Raw genomic sequence first — 19,007 nt, forward strand, 5'->3', positions numbered from 1 at the left:
CGGCAGCCAAGCCACCTCGACCCCGGAGCGCTGCAGCGAGGTCTCTGTCCCATCTGATGCTGCGCCCAAGAACCACCACCTCGGGCAGAAACTCCCAGGCTTCCCTCACCCATGCTGCCTGAACTCCTCAGAGTGCTCTCTGACAGCATATCTCTGCTTCTTCCCGGGTTTCGGCACCAATTTATCAAGGTTCAATAAAAGGAAAGAAGGAGGCGGGAACCGGCGAACGTAACACAACATTTAATTACATAACCAACCAATAAAACAAACTTAAAATGCAGGCCCTCATGGTTGACTGCCGGCCATACAAACATAATAAAACACAACATAAACTCCAGGCCTGGTCCGCTAACGCACTTTACTGTTGTCGCTCGTCTCTTATGCTTCTGGAGCTCCTCCGTGAGAGATGCGAGACCGGTGTACGCTCAGCTGATGCTTGTTATTACTCACGTGCCTTTCCCTCACGGCTCTCGTCCTGCTCTGCTCGCCACACACTTCAAATTCAACCACAATAGACTTACTGTCAAACCTTACTCACTCACGAGTGATCTGTAGCTTCCGAGCACCATTGCTCTCTTTAGGTTTGAGCCTTTTTCAATATATTTTGTACATGCCACTTTGTTTTTCCCTATTTATTTCTTCTTGTTAGCCCGTTGCCTCTGCTCCTCATTTCTACATAAAATCAGTTAATTTCCATCCCTTTTGCCATATGAATCTCACCAACTTGTTTTTTCATATGGTTGTTAACTCATTGACAAAATACCCTTCTCATCCATGCATCACAGCATGATTTTAAATCCATCCCCTGCTTTCTCTTTTACCTCAATTCCTTCACCTACACCTGCACTGTTTCTTAGTTTTTTTCAATCTGGTTCTCATTCATTCCTACACAACCTTGGCTTATATCCATGCTTTCATCACTATCTCAGGTATAACTTTTTTGATCCTATGAAATACAAGAAATGCCACTTAATACAAGTAATTATAATTATGTAAATTTATTAATAAAACATTTATTTATCTATGCCTTTTTGAGTGGCACTCTATTCTCTCATACATCTCATGGTGTATATTTGTATTGTGTACCTGTATAAAAACTATGGTATTATTGCACTCTAGTACTGTTTTGTTATTGCTATATAGAGAGCTACAAATTAAATTTCAAATCATGTGTTTCATTCCGTGCCTAATTGATATAATTAGTCAGATATAAGAATGCTTTACATTATCTTGTGTATTGGTAATAAAAAGAGAAAATAAATTACTACAAAGCATAATAATATATAATTTTGTTAGCAAATTTGGATTTTTACTTACTAATTCATTTTTTCTTAGTTTTTCATGTAAATGAATCTTAAAATCTTTTGCTGGAGTTGTCAGGACATTAGGCGAGCAGAGATACAAGCACAAAATAAATCCCAGAATAAATCCAAAATTAAGCTTTTTTCTCAGCACATTTACAATACAAAAACAGCTATTTTGATGGCACTGCATATTAATGCTTTCTGAAATAAGTCATTTTCTTTGTAGATGATCCTTTCCCTCTATTCACTTTACTGAGTATATGTGGTCATGTTTTTGAACATAAGAAATTGCTACTTGAGATTGAACAGAAACATAAGACGTTACAGAGCATTACCCACATTCTATATCTGTCATTTCCACCACATTATTTATGTTAAATTAGTTTCTCTACAAAGGTACAACATATAAGCTGTTAAATATATCACTTGTAGTTCTTCAAAATACATGTCATGACATTTCACTCCTGTTAATCAGAAAGTACAGTTTTTGATGTTACTTTTTTAATTCTCATGTTAAACAGTGGAATGCTCTTCCATTTCAACCTTCCATGCTTAATGCAAATCATCCCTCATGTTGCTACTGAAAATGCAAATTCATTTTGTAGATGTGGATATGTATACAGTATCTGTTTCCTCGTTAGTTCAGTTTAAGGAATTGTCTGTAAATTATTAAAGATTTTCATCCACCTGTGATTAATGGGATTGGTTGACAAATTCATTTTAATTTTCTCAAAATTTGTGAACCAATGCAATATAGCAAACTCTTTTTATATTTATATCAATCTTTCTTTCTTCATGTTTGTTTTATTTTTATTTTTTTCTTGACAAATTTTATGGTTTACATCTGTCCCTTGGCCAAGGTATCAAGTGTTTTTTTTTTCATAATTTCCTCTTTGGTCTGTAAAAAAATGTGAGCGCCAAAGACGTACTCCATGAGAAAGCTGTGAGCGCCAAAGACGTACTCCATGAGAAACAGTTGGATTCAAAGTCTTGCCTTAGGTCAAAACCATTGGTGGAGTCCAGTTAAGTCAGTGTCTAGTTTAGTCTTAGGCACTACATTGTCCCGTGTTGTGGTCTTGAAAGACCTTGTGACTCTAACTGCACTCCAATGGCCGTTTGTTGAACATATGGTCTCTGTGGCACAAGAGGGTGCTGCCCATTTACAAAGCCAAGATGCAGACGGGAAGGCAGAGGCAGGTGTAAAGCTGATGAGAGACAGCAAGTATCTACAGCAGACAGGCGAAGCTGCAGGAAGTCTCATCTTGTAGTGCTCTAGGAACCCCTGCCACTGTTAGGACACCTATATAAAGCAGAAAAACAGATCAAGGTTAGAAGTGCATTCATGTGTGTATAAGAAATATCTTTGCATTTACATTTTATAAGTTCCCCACAATGCAACCAAGGTATACATTTTATCAGTATGTGTTCTAGGGATGTGCAGAATATGAATGCCTAAATTGAGAGGTATGAATAATAATAGGTATGAATAATAATGAATAACTATTACAAAAATAATGAATAGATATTTCTTTCCAAAAAACACTGCGCTTCCTATTTATTTCACCTATTCAACCATTGTTGAGGGTATGAAACAAATTCTTAAATGAACAATTTGTATGATTTATTTCAGTGAATTGAATGATGCTGTTTATTTTATTACTCATTATTATTAACTTATTGATCATTTACTGAACACTAGGGGTGGGGATATTTTGGAACTTCACGATTCAATTCATAGCGACTCTTGATATTTACAGTTTTTTCTGAATGCTTAAACCCTAACTTCTTAATTTCTAAAACGATTAATACTTGTAGCAAACTGTAGGTACAATCCACTGCACAGCACTCTTTTTGCAGAACTGTAAACACAATTCGCTGCTTTACACTCAATTTCCAAATTATCAACCAAACTCCTAGCAAAACTATACACATTTATGGCTATTATTTACACTATTTTGCCAACTGTCTGGCACACCGTGACATTTGAAAACTGTTTTAGATATTTAGTTCACTTTGCAATCAGCCTAAGATACAGGTAAGCTGTCCGTGTGGAGTACAATGGAGGGAGCAGGAAGAGTGAGAAGAGTGAGAATTAGAGGAGGCAGAGGAAGAGTACGTGGAGGTGAAGAAGTAGGAGGAAGAGGACGACAAGGACAAGGAGGTAAAGTTAGAGGAAGAGAGCAAGGAGGAGCAAGAGGAGGACGGGGAGGGAGAAGAGGAAGGGTAAGAAGAGTAAGAAATAGAAATACTGATAACATCAGAGCTACAATAGTATACCATGTAATCAACCATGGACTGACCCTGAGGGAAGCTGGCCAACAGGTTCAGCCTAACTGTAGCATGCATCATAAGGACATGTCGAAATGAGAATCGGTTAGTACAGTCACTTTTTACTACAGTTTTTCTCGATTGTTTACACACAAATATTGGTACTTGAGACACAATGACCACAACATGTAACTCATTCACCAACCCCCTGAACCAATTCTGCTAAACTACAAGCACAATTCCTGCTTTACACTCACATTGCAGATCTAAAAGACACTTTTTTCAAAACACTACACACAATTCTCTGCATTTGGCACAATTTTCAGGCAGAAAAATCTCTTGTTTTCACAAGGAACACACTGCCATTCAAATATGAACACTGACTCATCACATGGGCAAACACCTGTCACAAACGTGTAAACCCCTTATCCAAGCTATGGGAGATGAATGTCGAGATATAGCAGCTGATGCTTTTCAAGACTGGACTGAAAAACATTGCTTGAGATGTGGATGAGGTGCTGTGGTCAGACCCAAACCCAAGAGAAGATGCAGCATCGTTTTTTTACTGTAACTGTATAGAGTAAATTATTCTGTTGTTTTGTATGTACACCACTGTATGTGCAACTTTGCGTTGGTTGGAATGTACACTGTACATTATTTTTGTTGGAAAAATAAAATATATTTGTTATTGTGTATTTGTGTGTTCTGACTATAAAATCTAAAATATATATACAAAAAATATTTTACAACACACTTATATATGTACTGTCTGTAGTAAGTGTAACACTGAACCATATAAAGAGCAAAGTCATTATGATGAATGTCCAGTTTTTTCACTAAACTACCCATTGTAGCTCAATAAACTCCCCACTGGAAGGTTTCAGGACAAGCACGGCGGATACAACTCGAGCCACTTTTTGAGCTTTTATTTAGAACACCTACACAGCTAGTTATGTGTGACGTTTAGCTCGTCATTTTACTAACTGAAAGATCGCTAGGTTGTAAACCTGCAATAAAACCACAAACAATACATCAAAATAAACTAATGAAATTACACAATCTGGATATATTAAATTTCGATCCAAATTACTAGCAATTCCAGATTACAGATACTCACCGGCAAGCGCACCAGTCCTGATCAACAACAGAATTAAAAATGAAACTAAAGGCGGCGCCTGCGCACTCACCAACCACACACATACAAATACACAATCTGGTAACTAGGAACAACAATAAACATATCTGCGACCTAGTAAGATTATAACATAAATATTCCCACAATTAGAATGAGAATAAATGTACACTTATTTCCTCAAAGAAGAAAAATAAAAAATAACATCCATCAATCCTAATATACCCTGCAAACAGTAGTGACACTCGCAAACAGTAGTGACACCCGCTGGAAAGTTCTACAATGAATGGAGAAGTGTTTTCCATTCATTATAGTGTTTTACATAGAGCACATCAGTGTTCAACTGGTTCTTATAAATGTCTATTCATATGATGGTTTGTGTGTGTCATTTGAAAACAAAATACCATTTTGAGAAGAAAGAACATTGTTTTGAATGTGAAGTTTTATTTTGGAGGAGAATTGAGGGGTTTTGCCCATTGTGTTTGTGTTTTTTGATTTGTGTGTAGAGTTCTGAGAATATGAGGCATGCTTTCAGAAAATGTGTGTAAACAATTGAGGAAAAACTGTAAGATTTGTAGCACTGCCATATTCTAATGAGAAACACAACAATACCATAGATGTAGAAATACTGAAATTGTTACTTTACAGAATTGCTAGACGACCAGATGCTGGGGCAGAGGAAGAATGTTCACTGCAGAACAAGAAAACCATATAGTCAATATGGTGATTGCAAATAATTCCATAAGTCTACGCGGAATTCAGCAGCGCATAATTGAGGATGACACCACCTTCCAAAACATACACAATGTAAACATTTCTGTATAAGTTGTGTAATTGCCCGCAACAGAACCCGAATGAAACAAATCTACAGAGTACTTTTAGAAAGAAACAGTGAATGTGTAAAAAAGCTGCGATATTACTATGTGCAGGTAAGCTATAGTATCATTGGTACTGAATCTGGAAGTCCATACTGTAGTGCTGTGCATGATCCTGCTTTGCTGAATTTGTTTTGTCTTGTCTAGAGAGAGATGGAGCTAGAGGCAGATGTCATGGGCCATGAGCATTTTTTTGTGGATGAGGCTGGTTTTAACCTCACTAAGGCAAGGAGAAGTGGCAGGAACATTATTGGACACCGTGCCATAATCAATGTCCGAGGACAACGTGGTGGTAACATAACTATGTGTGCAGCTACAAGTCAAAATGGTGTTGTTCACCATCATGCAACCCTGGACACATTATTACATTCCTGGACACCTTACATATGGGGGAGGCATGTGGGGATATTGACCAGGCATCATGTCAGGCCTGGATACGCCATTCCAGAAGATATTTTCCCCGGTGCCTTGGACTAGAGGACATTGCAATGTGATGTAGACAAATTTTTGTGGCCGGACCCAGAGAAACGACACGATGTAGACTGATTTTTTTTTTCCTCAGTGGGATTACTATTTTGTTTTGACTTGGAAAAAAACACTTGAGTTTGTTTTGATGTGTGTAAGGGTTGCCTATAAAGCATCGCATTAGCTTTAAAATCTTGTTTATTACCTATAAAGCCCAACATGGTTTAGCTCCTCACTACTTGAGTGAACTTCTCTTGTATTACAATCCATCACGTTCACTATGCTATCAGGTGTCTGGGTCAGTTGGTAATGCCGAGAAATTCTAAATTAAGTGCAGGTGGTAGATCCTTTTCCTATCTTGCGCCTAAACTTTGGAACAGTCTTCCCCGCACTATCCGGGAGGCATTCACACTCTGTCATAATGTAAATCCTCTGAAGGTTTAGGCTGCATTATTTAGATCAACCAGAAACAGGAACACTTTCAATAACAACTGATGTACTTGTTGCATTAAAGAGTGTAAAACATCACTCTACTCTCAGCCAGTCTTGTCTCATTGTTCTAAGGTTACCACAGCGGTCAGGATGCAGTTAATGCCCAGACCTGATGGTAGAGCAGAGAATGGGAAGCGGCGACCTGACAAGAGCTGAGATGATAGAGCTGGATAAAGAAGGACGCGGAGACTTGACACGTCTTCTCTACAAAACTTCAGCTGCTATTAGATTATTAATGATAATCTTAAATAATTGTTTTTTATTTTGCCTTGTGGAGGCTGGAGCATTTGCAGGAGGGGAACTGGAATCCCCTGGTTAGGCCTGGTTTCCCTGGTTTTATTTTTGTCCAATGGAGTTTTGGGTTCCTCGCCACTGTTTGCATACTGATTTGCACTGTTTGCCTGGCCAGGGGGGCTGCTAGAATTTTTAAGTTTTATTTAATTAACACTGCATATAGGAATTTATACTTGTGTAATATTTGACCTTTGTTTCTCTCTCCTTATCTTGGGTGTGTGGTTCTCAGTGATGGCCGCTGTGTGTGCATGCTTGTCTGTGTGCGCGCATTTGTGTCTGTGAGTGCTGGTGCGTGTTGTGTGTGAGTGTGTCTGAATCTATGTGTCTTCTGTGTCTTCACCTTTTATTGTTTTTACTTGTATACCTTCTATGTTTTGCTTAATATGTTTCTTGTACAGCTGCTTTGTAACAATGAAAATTGTAAAAGCACTATAAATAAAGTTGACATGACTTCACAGCTGATGTACTTCAAGATTTTGCATGTGAACTATTATCTGATTATGACAAACATTATATCGTTGGAAAGGTCTAAGTCTCTAGAAAACATATTTCATCACCTTTTTGTAGAATAACGTATGTAGGAAGAGTAATGTAGTTTCATACAAATTTATTGTTTTAATATTGTTTCTGTGCTTTTGTATTCTTCATTGTGTCTGCATCTCAATGTCTGTTTTGGTCGAATTTCAGATCCAGTGTTAAAACCAATGGAAAGCATATGGTGCTTGCTTCACGGGGTATTTACGACTCCTAAGCTTCAAAGCAAGAAAAAGGAGATATTATAAGACTTCGTTTGCATCCGTAGTTTGTCCAGGGGAACTCATCTGACACGACTGTTCTTTGATCTTAATAATTTTAAGAGAGGACACCAATCACCTTCCACATGCAAAGCAAGAGCTGGAAGACAAAGACAATTTTACTTTCCCTCCAAAGGTGCCATCGTCTGATTGGGCGAGTCCCAGCTATAGGGCGTTACATCCTCACAACTTAAATAAGAGATCACTTGTTTCTCTCTCTCTCTTCCTTGTTTTGCTTCTTTCACTTTAGACCTGCCTTGACCAGAAACCAGTTTTGTGCGTCTCTTCGGAGACCATCTTCACCCCCATCAGGGGGGGGGAGAAGGAACAATGGACTGCGGCCTACCACAGGGCCAGGAGGCCAGAACTTTTCCAGCAAAACCGCACTTTGAAACCAATTGCAACCTTTTCATCTCTCCAAATGCTACGGACACAAATACAGCACAGAGCTCGCAAGTATGCCCTCCTATTCATAGAATAGCTGCGTTAAGTTGGTGCCTCTTTGTTAAAGATGATTTTATTGGTGTTCAGGCCATGCTGCTCTCACAATCTATTTCTCACATCTCTCTCTCTCTCTCTACCTCTTTGTTTTGTTTTGTGTTTCATGTTGTGTATTGTTTTTTATTTGCGAATGTTATGTGTACCATTTAGAATAGTTTAATAAACAACCATATATTCATATGTGATGGGTTTCTGTGATCAATGCTCACAATGCAAAGTCCCTTAAACCGTGTTAGATTTATGATACCTTTGCTCCAGTCTCTGTTTAGTGAAGTAATGTAACTTATGGCCATGAGATAACGTAAAGTGTATTAATCATTGATGCATTCGCGGGACGATTGAATACCAATATTGTTATACTGTACATTACTAATCAGAGACTGTAAAATATGTATATTTAATAACGATTATTATATGTATTTTACTTTGCGTTAAACTAATTCCTTGACTGTAACTGATGTTTAAATAACTAATTTCATTAATTTGATCTTGACAGATCTGGTGGAGAATTATTTGGTGAGCTAAGCTCATCCTTATTTTAACATGCAGCCAAAACCGCTACACAGGGGATATACACATGGCGCCACAATCAAGTACTAAAGTGCTTGGCTGCAGCAGTAGAGACCAAGAGAGTGGCAGCAAATGCCATCCCCCAAAAGGCCCAGGCTTACATGCTAAAACGGCAACCCTTTTTTCTGGAGGTGGAGAACACGTGTGCAAAACCCCAGATTCAGGCCTGATGCGTATAACCAGGGACTAGGAATGAGAGTTACACTACAAGTCCACTACAAGGCTGCTTAAGGAAGTGGGGATCAGAGGACAGGCCCAACGGACGGTAGTCAAAGAACTTGACACTGATGCTGATAGAAGCTTCCACCGGCTGTGGTTGAAACAGAAGGAAACAATATGGACTGTCAAATGACAACGTGATAAAATTAGTTGTGTGTTGTAATGTTATGCCATATGAGAACGGGGGCACTGGTCATGTATTAATGGTGCCAGTGGGGCTGTAACAGCCTTACCCAACGGGTTTGGCGCGTATGTCTTATTGGGAAATTAAACTGTGCTAAAATAGTGGGATTATAGCACCTAGTCCTATTAAGCGAATCCAAAGTATTTACAAACACTATTTACAAACACTCCACGCAAAAATATGACGGGATGGTTTTCTTTTACCTCCGCCATTTCTGTTTTTGACCTTGAGGTGTATGGTCTCTCAACTGTCTGGGTACCGCACCCCTCTTGCAGTTGAGTTCCGCCTTTTTGTTTCGATTATTTTAAATCTGTGAATCGATAAGAATCTCTAGAGGACTTATTTGCGATTCATATGTGAATATATATTTTCCCCCACACTTACAGAATACTAAGGCCACATCCACATGAAGCCAGACCTTTCCCCATCCTGGGAGGAAGTCCCAACCCTCTCCCTGTCGTGTCCAGTATGCGCCCTGCGCCTCTACTTGGACCAAACACAGGGCTCCCGCTCTGAGCAGCTCTTTGTCTGTGTTAGAGGACAGCAGGGAAGCTGTCTCCAAACAGAGACTGGCGCACCGGATCGTGGACGCTATCACTTGGCTTACCGATCTCAGGCACCTGCCCACTGTAGTGACGCTCACTCCCCCAGGGTGCTGCCTCCTCGTGGGCACTGGCTCAGAGCGCCTCTCTGGCAGACATCTGCAGAGCTGCAGGTTGGCCTGCGTCCAGCTTTTTCACAAGCGTCTCAAACCTATGTCGGACCGGGTCTTCAGTGAGACCTATGGCGGCTGGCCATACGCCTGCGAATCGCCTTCTCCCCTCTTCAGGCAAGTCAGTTCTATTCCAGCCTCTCTATTTCCTCTACTGGATGAAGTATAGGCATTCCATCCATCACTAAGCACTTCAGGGTTACGAGCCTGGCGGAGCAGCTCATGTACATCTTAATTATTTGCAATTAAAGTTGAAGCGGCTAGAATTTTATTTCAGAAATAAGGATTGTTTGTCATTCAATGCTAGGAAGAGGCTAGTGTCTGGTACTTTTTTACCGATTCTGGATTATGGGGATGTGGTGTATCAGCATGCCTCTTCTTAATAATTACGGATAGTAAATTTTCTACACATCATTGGATACTATATAATAGAGTTGCCTGGTCCACACTTGCTGTTCGAAGAAAAATGCATTGGTATTTACTGATTTATAAAGCTATTCTGGGTTTTTTTCAACTACTTTGATTCGTTAACAACTAACAAGTAGTAACTCATTGCGTTCTCAGTCTTTTTACAATCTTCATGTACCCTCAGCACGAACCAATTTAGGTAAGACTGCATTTGTACAAAATGGCTTGGACAGAACCCAGATGCAGGCAGATGAGGGGATAATAAAACAAACCTTATTTAAATGAAAAAACCCACAATGGGGAAAACATGCACAAAACAACACCAGCAAACAAACACTAGAAAACAAACACTTCCCACGTGGGAGACTTTAGAAAAGAGAAATAATAAGTTCACACAATTATTCACTATGGAATAATTGTGTTAATACATTATATAAATAATAATAAATAATACATTTTGTACAACTCTCAGTACATTTAAGAAAATGTTTTAAAACAAGGTTATAAATAACAATATAACTCAACATGAATAATATATATATATTTTTTATTATTATTTGAAATAATATCTGATATGTGTACTTTTGTAATTATGTATTTACATCTTGAAAATGTATGTTTATTTTGAATGGACCAAATTCAGAGAAAAATAATAAAATAAATCAAATGTGTCGCTCATTGTGTAATTTGGCAATGTATAAAGGGTAGGCATAATAAGCATAGGCTTCAGCCTAAGCCTTTTTCGGTTGTTATGTTTGTATATACTTTTCTTTGTTTCGAACATTATGTGTGAGGACCGAAATAAATTTAGTTGATTTGTTGATTGATATTATGAGTTTATTCCCAACGGTTTCCCAACGGGGTAGAAACCCTCTCCCGTGGGGCTCTGCATCTCTGGCAGGCTGTCGCTGGGAGGGCCCCAGTACCAGAATGGCCACCACGGGGAACGGACTGCTGGGGGACAGGCGGCGCTGGGGACCTTGACGACTGATAGGCGGCCGGGTCACGGCAGAGCAGTCTGCTTCTTCATCACGGAGAACCTCCACGGTGTCACTACACAACTGGGCTAGCGAGATGAGTGCATCTAGAAGGCGAGCTCTGGAAGCAGACAGGGTTGAGGCTACATTACGGAGAATGCAGCAAACCGTGACCGCAACACCTAAATCGACGAGCCCTGCCTCTGCAACCCCCAAATGCAATACAGGTGTCATGCCTGTCGGACTTGCGGATGAGTCTGTCATACCCATGAACACACCTGCGAGACATGCCCGAAGACAGAGCAGACTGTGAGAGGAAATTTGCTCTTTTACAAATATCTGCGACTCGCTGACGAAACGCCCAGGTAACGTCAGCTTGTGAAAAGAGGGAACTCCGCTAGATGCATCCTAAATCTAGCAGGAAGAGATTCTCTGAAAAAATAAATCGCTTGACTTACAAGTGTCACGCAAGGTTCCGAAGAACAAAAAGATGAATGAACGGCCGGGGCGGGGACTGGCATGCACTTGCCATTCACCAAGTGCATTTTTAAATTACTCTCGGAGATGATAGGTTCTCAGGATCAAACCCCAGTCTGTCTCTCAACACAACGTCAAGAGACGTTGTGTTGGGAAACTACCAATTGTGAAACACATTTGCTCTAAATCTGGAGTAACCATTTCTTTTCTGAAAAGCTACATTCCTTTATTTTAGTTCCAAAACACCTGCTTGCAAAATTTACTGAAATCAGGAGTTTGAAAGTATTTGTCAAAAATATTTTAAGCCTATCAAGTAAAATGAAAACGTAGACCACAAGTTAAAACAGAGTTCTACAATTTATATTTCAAGGGTTATCTAAAAGTATAGGCGTTAAAATGTGTTATTTGGGAATCAGTAAACTAAATCCTTTAGGTTTTCATAGGTTTTATTTGGAAATGCAGAAGTATGAAAAGGGACCATCAAACTCGAACCTGACACTGAATTTTGCCCCTCCCTTAGGGGAGAGCAGGTACGAAAGTTCCTTTTAAAAAAACATACATTTTCAATGAAAATATTTTAGAAAGAGATATACACTCACCTAAAGGATTATTAGGAACACCTGTTCAATTTCTCATTAATGCAATTATCTAATCAACCAATCACATGGCAGGTGCTTCAATGCATTTAGGGGTGTGGTCCTGGTCAAGACAATCTCCTGAACTCCAAACTGAATGTCAGAATAGGAAAGAAAGGTGATTTAAGCAATTCTGAGCGTGGCATGGTTGTTGGTGCAGACGGGCCGGTCTGAGTATTTCACAATCTGCTCCGTTACTGGGATTTTCACGCACAACCATTTCTAGGGTTTACAAAGAATGGTGTAAAAAGGGAAAAACATCCAGTATGCGACAATGTCTTGTTGATGCTAGAGGTCAGAGGAGAATGGGCCGACTGATTACAACTGAGATATGCAGCAAAGCATTTGTGAAGCCACAACACGCACAAACTTGAGGCGGATGGGCTACAACAGCAGAAGACCCCACCAGGTACCATCTCCACTACAAATAGGAAAAAGAGACTACAATTTGCACGAGCTCACCAAAATTGGACAGTTGAAGACTGGAAAAATGTTGCCTGGTCTGATGAGTCTCGATTTCTGTTGAGACATTCAGATGGTAGAGTCAGAATTTGGCGTAAACAGAATGAGAACATGGATCCATCATGCCTTGTTACTATTGTGCAAGCTGGTGGTGGTGTAACGGTGTGGGGGATGTTTTCTTTTCTCTGTATATTTACTGTCATGATTCTGCCATCTCTTGTCTTGATTTTCTGGTCCAGGGGCAGAATCATGACAGACCCACATGTTTTATGTGGAGAGAAACATATTATTGTCAATCAGGGCATAATATGCGTTCGCTCCAGTCTCGTCATTTGGCCCCGCCCCTCTCGTTCCTAGTATAGCTTTCCTCATGTGTCTCATTACCCACACCTGCCCATCGTTATCTCCTTTGTTAGTCTCCCTATATAATGCCCTCTTGTCTATTGTCTTGTGCTCGTTCGTTGTACTTGTTACCCTGTCCTAGAAGCCTTGTCGATTGTCCTAGAAGCGGTGTCCTGAAAAATACTTTTAAGTATATTCTAGTCTTTGTGAGTGTTCGTTTTAGTCTTAGTGTTTTATAGTTGAGTTCTTGAGTGTTTAGTTTTCAGTTTATCGTGTTTGTTATTGTGTACTCTGTTTTGTTACCCCCTCGCAGGTTTTCTGTTTATATATATATATATTAAAGTCCTTGTGTTAACCCCTTCATTCCCGCTGCCTGCAATTGGGTTCTTCCATCCACGTTCCTGACAATTTGCTATGGTCAATAACTCACAAATGTGTTCTAGCAATACCAGGTGGTATTATTGATCAAATGTTGAATGACTTCTATATAATTTCCCTTTGAAGATTGCTCAGCCACGCATTCAGAAACGGTGCATGATGAGATGTCGCTTGCAGCATCGGAGGTCGACCTCTTGGCATCCTATGAATCTTTGGAGCACACTGCAAAAAATGAGTTTCTTACTTAGTCTTTTTTTAATGTTGCCCAATAAAAAAAGACACTGAACTTTCTTGAATCAAGAAGTATTTTCTTGATGAGCATGACGTAAGTAAATAAGTCTTGTTTTTAGTAAAAAAAATGAAATTTCTGTTAATTTCTGCTTAAAACAAGCAAATAAATCTGCCAATGGGGTAAGAAAAATTATCTTGAACTGAGTGACTAAGAAAAAGGTAAACCCCTGGAACGTCGCTTTCTTGGCACGTGCACGTCAGACTAGCTCGGTCACCCTCACTTCTCTCGACAACAGGGCAGCTAGGGGCTACGCCAATGTGCCCCAGGTTGAAAGTGCCATCGCGGTGCATTTGTGCACCTCTGGCTTAACCTTGCTCGGATGCAGAGAAGGTTTGCTTCCTTGACGCCCCCATCTGGCATGGTGGGCTGTTTGGTGGTACAGTCGAGGACTTCTCTCTCTCAGTCTCTTGTCGGTAAAGAAGCAGACGGAGGCTATTAAGCACATGCTGTCCCACCGCGACCCGGCCGTTGAGGTCCCTTGCGGCGTCTTCTTCCCAGCAACTCCGCCCCTCTCTGACACCGGCTCCAGCGCCCCCTACCCAGGTGGCCCCCTGGAAGACGTTGTCGATGAGGAGAGCACTATCCTGTCTCCAATCACAGCGGAAACAGAAGCGTTTCTGACAGGATGAGCCCAGGGAGATAGAGACCACCATCGGGCCCGACCCCAGCCTCTCCATCGCTGGCCGGTCGGACTGGGACGGTTCTTGCACCGTCTCAGCAACAACAGCCTTTCGGGGCCTGGTGCCCACATTCTAGTTGAAAGAGTTTCCTTTCTCCCTAGGCCTTTCTCACAGCCGCTCTCACCCTCCACAGGACAGTGTTCGGCCATCCAGAAGCCATCAGCACTCTCAGTCAGACGGTGCGATGAGCCCATGTCGAACCCATAGTCCCCCGGTCTCTGTCCCTTGGAGCCTGGTTGGCTCTTCCCAGACCGTCATGGTGGCTGGGGAGCATTATCCATCTCAGCTATGCGATTCAGTTCGCCAAGCACCCAACCCAAGATTCGGGGATCCTCTCCACCTCAGTCAGAGGCAAGGATGCTCCCGTACTTTGGGCCGAGGTCGCAACCCTTCTGGGTGGTCCCCAGGGTTGATGCACATGAGACCGCTTCAGCACTGGCTACAGAGTTGAGTTCCCTGGAGAGCGTGGCACACCGGCAGCAGGCCTATCGCCATCAGGCGTTTCTGCTGACGCAAACTGACCCCCTGGTTTTCGATGACCTTTTTATGGGCAAGGGTCCCTCTTGGGCAGGTCTCGAGGCATGTCGGGGTAATTACAGATGCTTCCCTGCAGGGTTAGGGTGCTGTGTGCAAAGGGGAATGCAGTGTAGGGTCTGTGGGCGGGAGTTAGGGTTAGGGTTGCCTAGCAAGACCGGTCTCCATAAGAACACAAGTCTGATATTTCTGTTCCTGCAATTGAGAAATGACCATGGGTTTTGAGTTCAGTTCCTTTTTCGACCTAGCTTCTGTGGATTTGATGGTCATTGTGTTCACCTGTCACCCCATATGTAAAGTTGTAAGTTTGTCTGCTTATTCTCCCTAATAGTTATGAAAATACTATATTATCTTTTTAAAAATTTTATCATTTTATGCTGTTTTTCCTAACAACCTGTGACACTGTGATAACCGATCTTACATCAACAGCCCTAAATGTGATACCACTGGTAAACCAGCTTACACTGCATTTTATTGTGGTGATCCACAAGTAAGGGAACAAGACATTCACGAGGGACTGTTCCTTTAAGGGGATGTGTTTTTGTGTAAGATAGAAGTTCCGGTTTAACCGGTGTGTAGGAGTATACTCTGACTCGCTGTTCGTTATTTATTGTTTTAAGTGGAGATTAATGTTGACTCTGATTTGACAACTGATCTCCATCTCCTGTCTCCTTATTTATCGCACTCCACAATTGGTAACCACAACGACGGCAGTGAAAACGACCTGGCTAATGGCAAGGCAAGTTTATTTGTATAGCACATTTCATATACAATGGTAATTTAAAGTGCTTTACATAGAAGAAATTAAAAATATCCATTTGATAAAACAGTGAAGAAATAAGAAAAATTTAATTTAACCAGTTAATAAATAAAATAAAATATAGTTTAGAATAGAATAGAATAGAAAATAAATAAAATTAAGTACAGCACAAACAGTCTGACGGTCAGAGGCACAGTGCACATTCATTAAATGCAAGTTAAACAGATGTGTTTTGAGTCTGGATTTGAATGTGACTACTGTGGGAGCAAATCTGATCTCTTCTGGAAGCTGGTTCCAGCTGCGGCTCGCATAATAGCTAAATGCAGACTCTCCTTGCTTAGAGAACCCTTGGTATTTCTAGCTGATGGGATCCGAATGACCTGAGTGTTCTTTTGGGTCTATATTCAATGAGCATATGTATTGAGGTCCTAGGCCATTGAACAATTTATATACCAGTAATAAAACTTTACACTGGCTACCAGTTACAGACCTGAGGACTTAGCGATAGGGCTAAGTATATCTGTGTGTCGTCTGCATTGCTGTGGTAAGCAATTTGGCTTGTTTCTCATTATTTGGCTTATTGGGAGCATGTACAGGTTGAATAGGAGAGGCGCAAGAATTGAGCCTTGAGGGACTCCGCATGTCGTGGATGTCCACTCAGACTGATGGTCACCTATACTCACATAATAACCTCTTGTTTCTAGGTATGACCTGAACCATTTTAGGACTATCCCAGAAAGCCCCACCCAGTTTTCCAGCCTGTCTATAAGTATGTTGTGATCGACCGTGTCAAATGCAGCACTAAGGTCGTGTACGACCAGCACAGATAATTTGCCTGAATCAGTACTTAAGCGAATGTTGTTTACTATCTTAATGAGTGCTGTCTCTGTGCTGTGATGCGGGCGGAACCCAGATTGAAAATTGTCCGAAGTATCCGTTTGAGCTTAAGAATTTGTTCAGCTGGTTGAAGGCAACTTTTTCAATGATCTTACCTATGAAGGGAAGATTTGAGATCGGTCTATAGTTGTTTAACATGGTTTTATCCAGATTGCTCTTTTTCAGGAAGGGTTTGACAACAGCAGTTTTCAGGGAGTTTGGGAAACTTCCAGAGAGAAGCGAGGCATTTACCACATCTAGGAGATCTGCTTCTAAACAGTTTAACACACTTTTGAAAAAAGATATGGGAAGTGCCTCAAGGGCGCAGGTTGATGTTTTAAGGTGTTGAACGGTTTCTTCCAAATTTTTGCCATCAATTTCTTCAAAATCAGACATTGTAACTACTTTCTCAGGTTGTGGTGTGATCTGTCTGACCCCAGCGCTATTCAAGGATGTGCTGATCACCTTTCTAATGTTATTGATTTTATCAGAGAAGAAAGAAGCAAACTCACTGCACTTGCATTTCACTGGGAATCTGACTTGGGGGGTCTGTCTACAGTAGCGAAAAGAGTCCGGGTGTTGTTTAAGTTGCTGTTTATAATATTTGAGATCATCAATTACACTTTTTACCTTCGAGTTAAAAGAATCAAGGAGAGAATCAACAGAGTCAGCAGATATGCTTGGTGTTAAAGATATGGCCTTCATAAATAGTACTAGTGTTCTCATTTAAGCATCTCTTCTTGACAGACACAGATCTAACTTCAATGGCAGGGGAGATCAATATATCAAAGAAAATACAGAAATGATCAGATAGTGCTACATCCTTAATAACAATAGATGAAATGTTTAGACCCTTAATGATAAGTAAATCTAGAGTGTGTCCACGATTGTGTGTGGGTCCATGTACATGCTGAGTCAGGTCAAATGTATTTAAAACAGTTTTGATTTCTTTTCAGTTTGCCATATTGTTTCTTGCATTATCTATGTGAATGTTAAAATCTCCGGCAACAGAAAAACAGTCAAACTCTGAGGAAATTGTTGATAACATTTCTGTAAAGTCCTCAGCAAAGGATGAAGAGTATTTTGGAGGCCTGTAAATAGTGATAAGTAAAATGCGAGGAGCACCTTTTAACACAATACCCAGATATTCAAAAGACTTGTAATTTCCAACTTATATTTGCTTACATTGATAGACATCTTTAAAAAGAGCAGCTACTCCCCCACCTCTCCTAACTGATCTGCAGACACTCATAAAAGTAAAGTTAGGAGGGGATGCTTCATTGAGGACTGTTGCACTGCAGCTGTCTTCTAGCCAGGTTTCATTTAGAAACATAAAATCCAGGTTGTATGTGGTTATTAAGTCGTTGACTAGAAGTGATTTGTTTTTAAGTGAGCGGATGTTTAAAAGTGCTTACTTAACAGTCTTGCTTTTTTTCCCCCATAGCAATCTTGGTTTGACGTGCCATGGGCACCAGATTAGTTTGGTTTGATGTACGACTATTGAAGGCCTTAGACTTTCTGGCGGTGTTATCTACGCTACCACCATCAAATTACCGGCCGTGGTTTCAGCACATCGAAGCACAGTTCCAGCTGAGAGGAATAACACAGGACGTGACAAAGTATTTCCATGTGGTAGCGGCTTTAGATGCCTCGACGACAGCCAGGGCTATGGCGCTGTTATAGGCACCTCAGGTTGACGACAAGTACGATGCACTCAAAGCATTCCTGTTGCAACTATTTGAACTGTCGGAGCTGGAAGAAGTGTCCGTGAACGGCCTCGGCGACAGCAAGCCGTCGGAGTTGGTGTAGAGAATGCTGGCTGTGCTGGGCACAGCGGATCCCCCATTCCTTTTTTTGCCCACATATTCCTGCGGCAGCTTCCAGCATCTGTGCGCACTGTGCTGCCCAGTTCCTCCTTCCCTTCCTCCAGAGACTACCGGGAGCTGGCTGTGGAGGCAGACAGGATTTTCCTCGCCAACCAGCAGCAGTTCGTCCATTCGCTGCTGCCCCACCAACACACTTTCCCCCCCCAGAGGACGACCCGGACACGGCAGCCACTGTGACAGCCTGCCGACAGCGTGAGGAAGGGTGGTGTTATTACCTTTCTAGGTTTGGGGCCAAGGCCAAGGAGTGTCACCTACCTTGCAGCTTTGCAGCCCAGGGATAAGCCAGGGGCCGGCGCTCATTAGCAGCTATGGGCGCTGACCGTGACTGCAAGATGTTATTCATCACCGACACCTTGCATTGTGCGCTGCTCCAACAGCCCATGGGCATCCCCCTATACATGGTGACCAAGGCTGATGGCGGTTGGCGTCCCTGTGGCATTTTCGGCTGAAAAACGCCACCACCCCGACCGGTACCCGGGGGCCACACATA

At 41.3% G+C, this 19,007-nt stretch overlaps 1 protein-coding gene across 2 annotated transcripts in view; it reads right to left on the bottom strand.

The window, feature by feature from the left end:
- Positions 1-2,127: 2,127 nt before the first annotated feature.
- The window catches only part of tafa5a (TAFA chemokine like family member 5a), a 115,562-nt gene continuing 98,682 nt past the window's right edge, over positions 2,128-19,007 (bottom strand). For both annotated transcript variants that reach the window (XM_079455448.1, XM_079455447.1), the window contains exon 4: positions 2,128-2,604. In XM_079455448.1, the coding sequence (XP_079311574.1) occupies positions 2,596-2,604 (9 nt within the window). In that variant the 3' untranslated portion in view covers positions 2,128-2,595. The remainder of the gene's footprint in view (positions 2,605-19,007) is intronic.

Source organism: Barbatula barbatula (genome assembly GCF_947034865.1).
Source record: "Barbatula barbatula genome assembly, chromosome: 4".
Taxonomy (NCBI): Eukaryota; Metazoa; Chordata; class Actinopteri; order Cypriniformes; family Nemacheilidae; genus Barbatula; species Barbatula barbatula.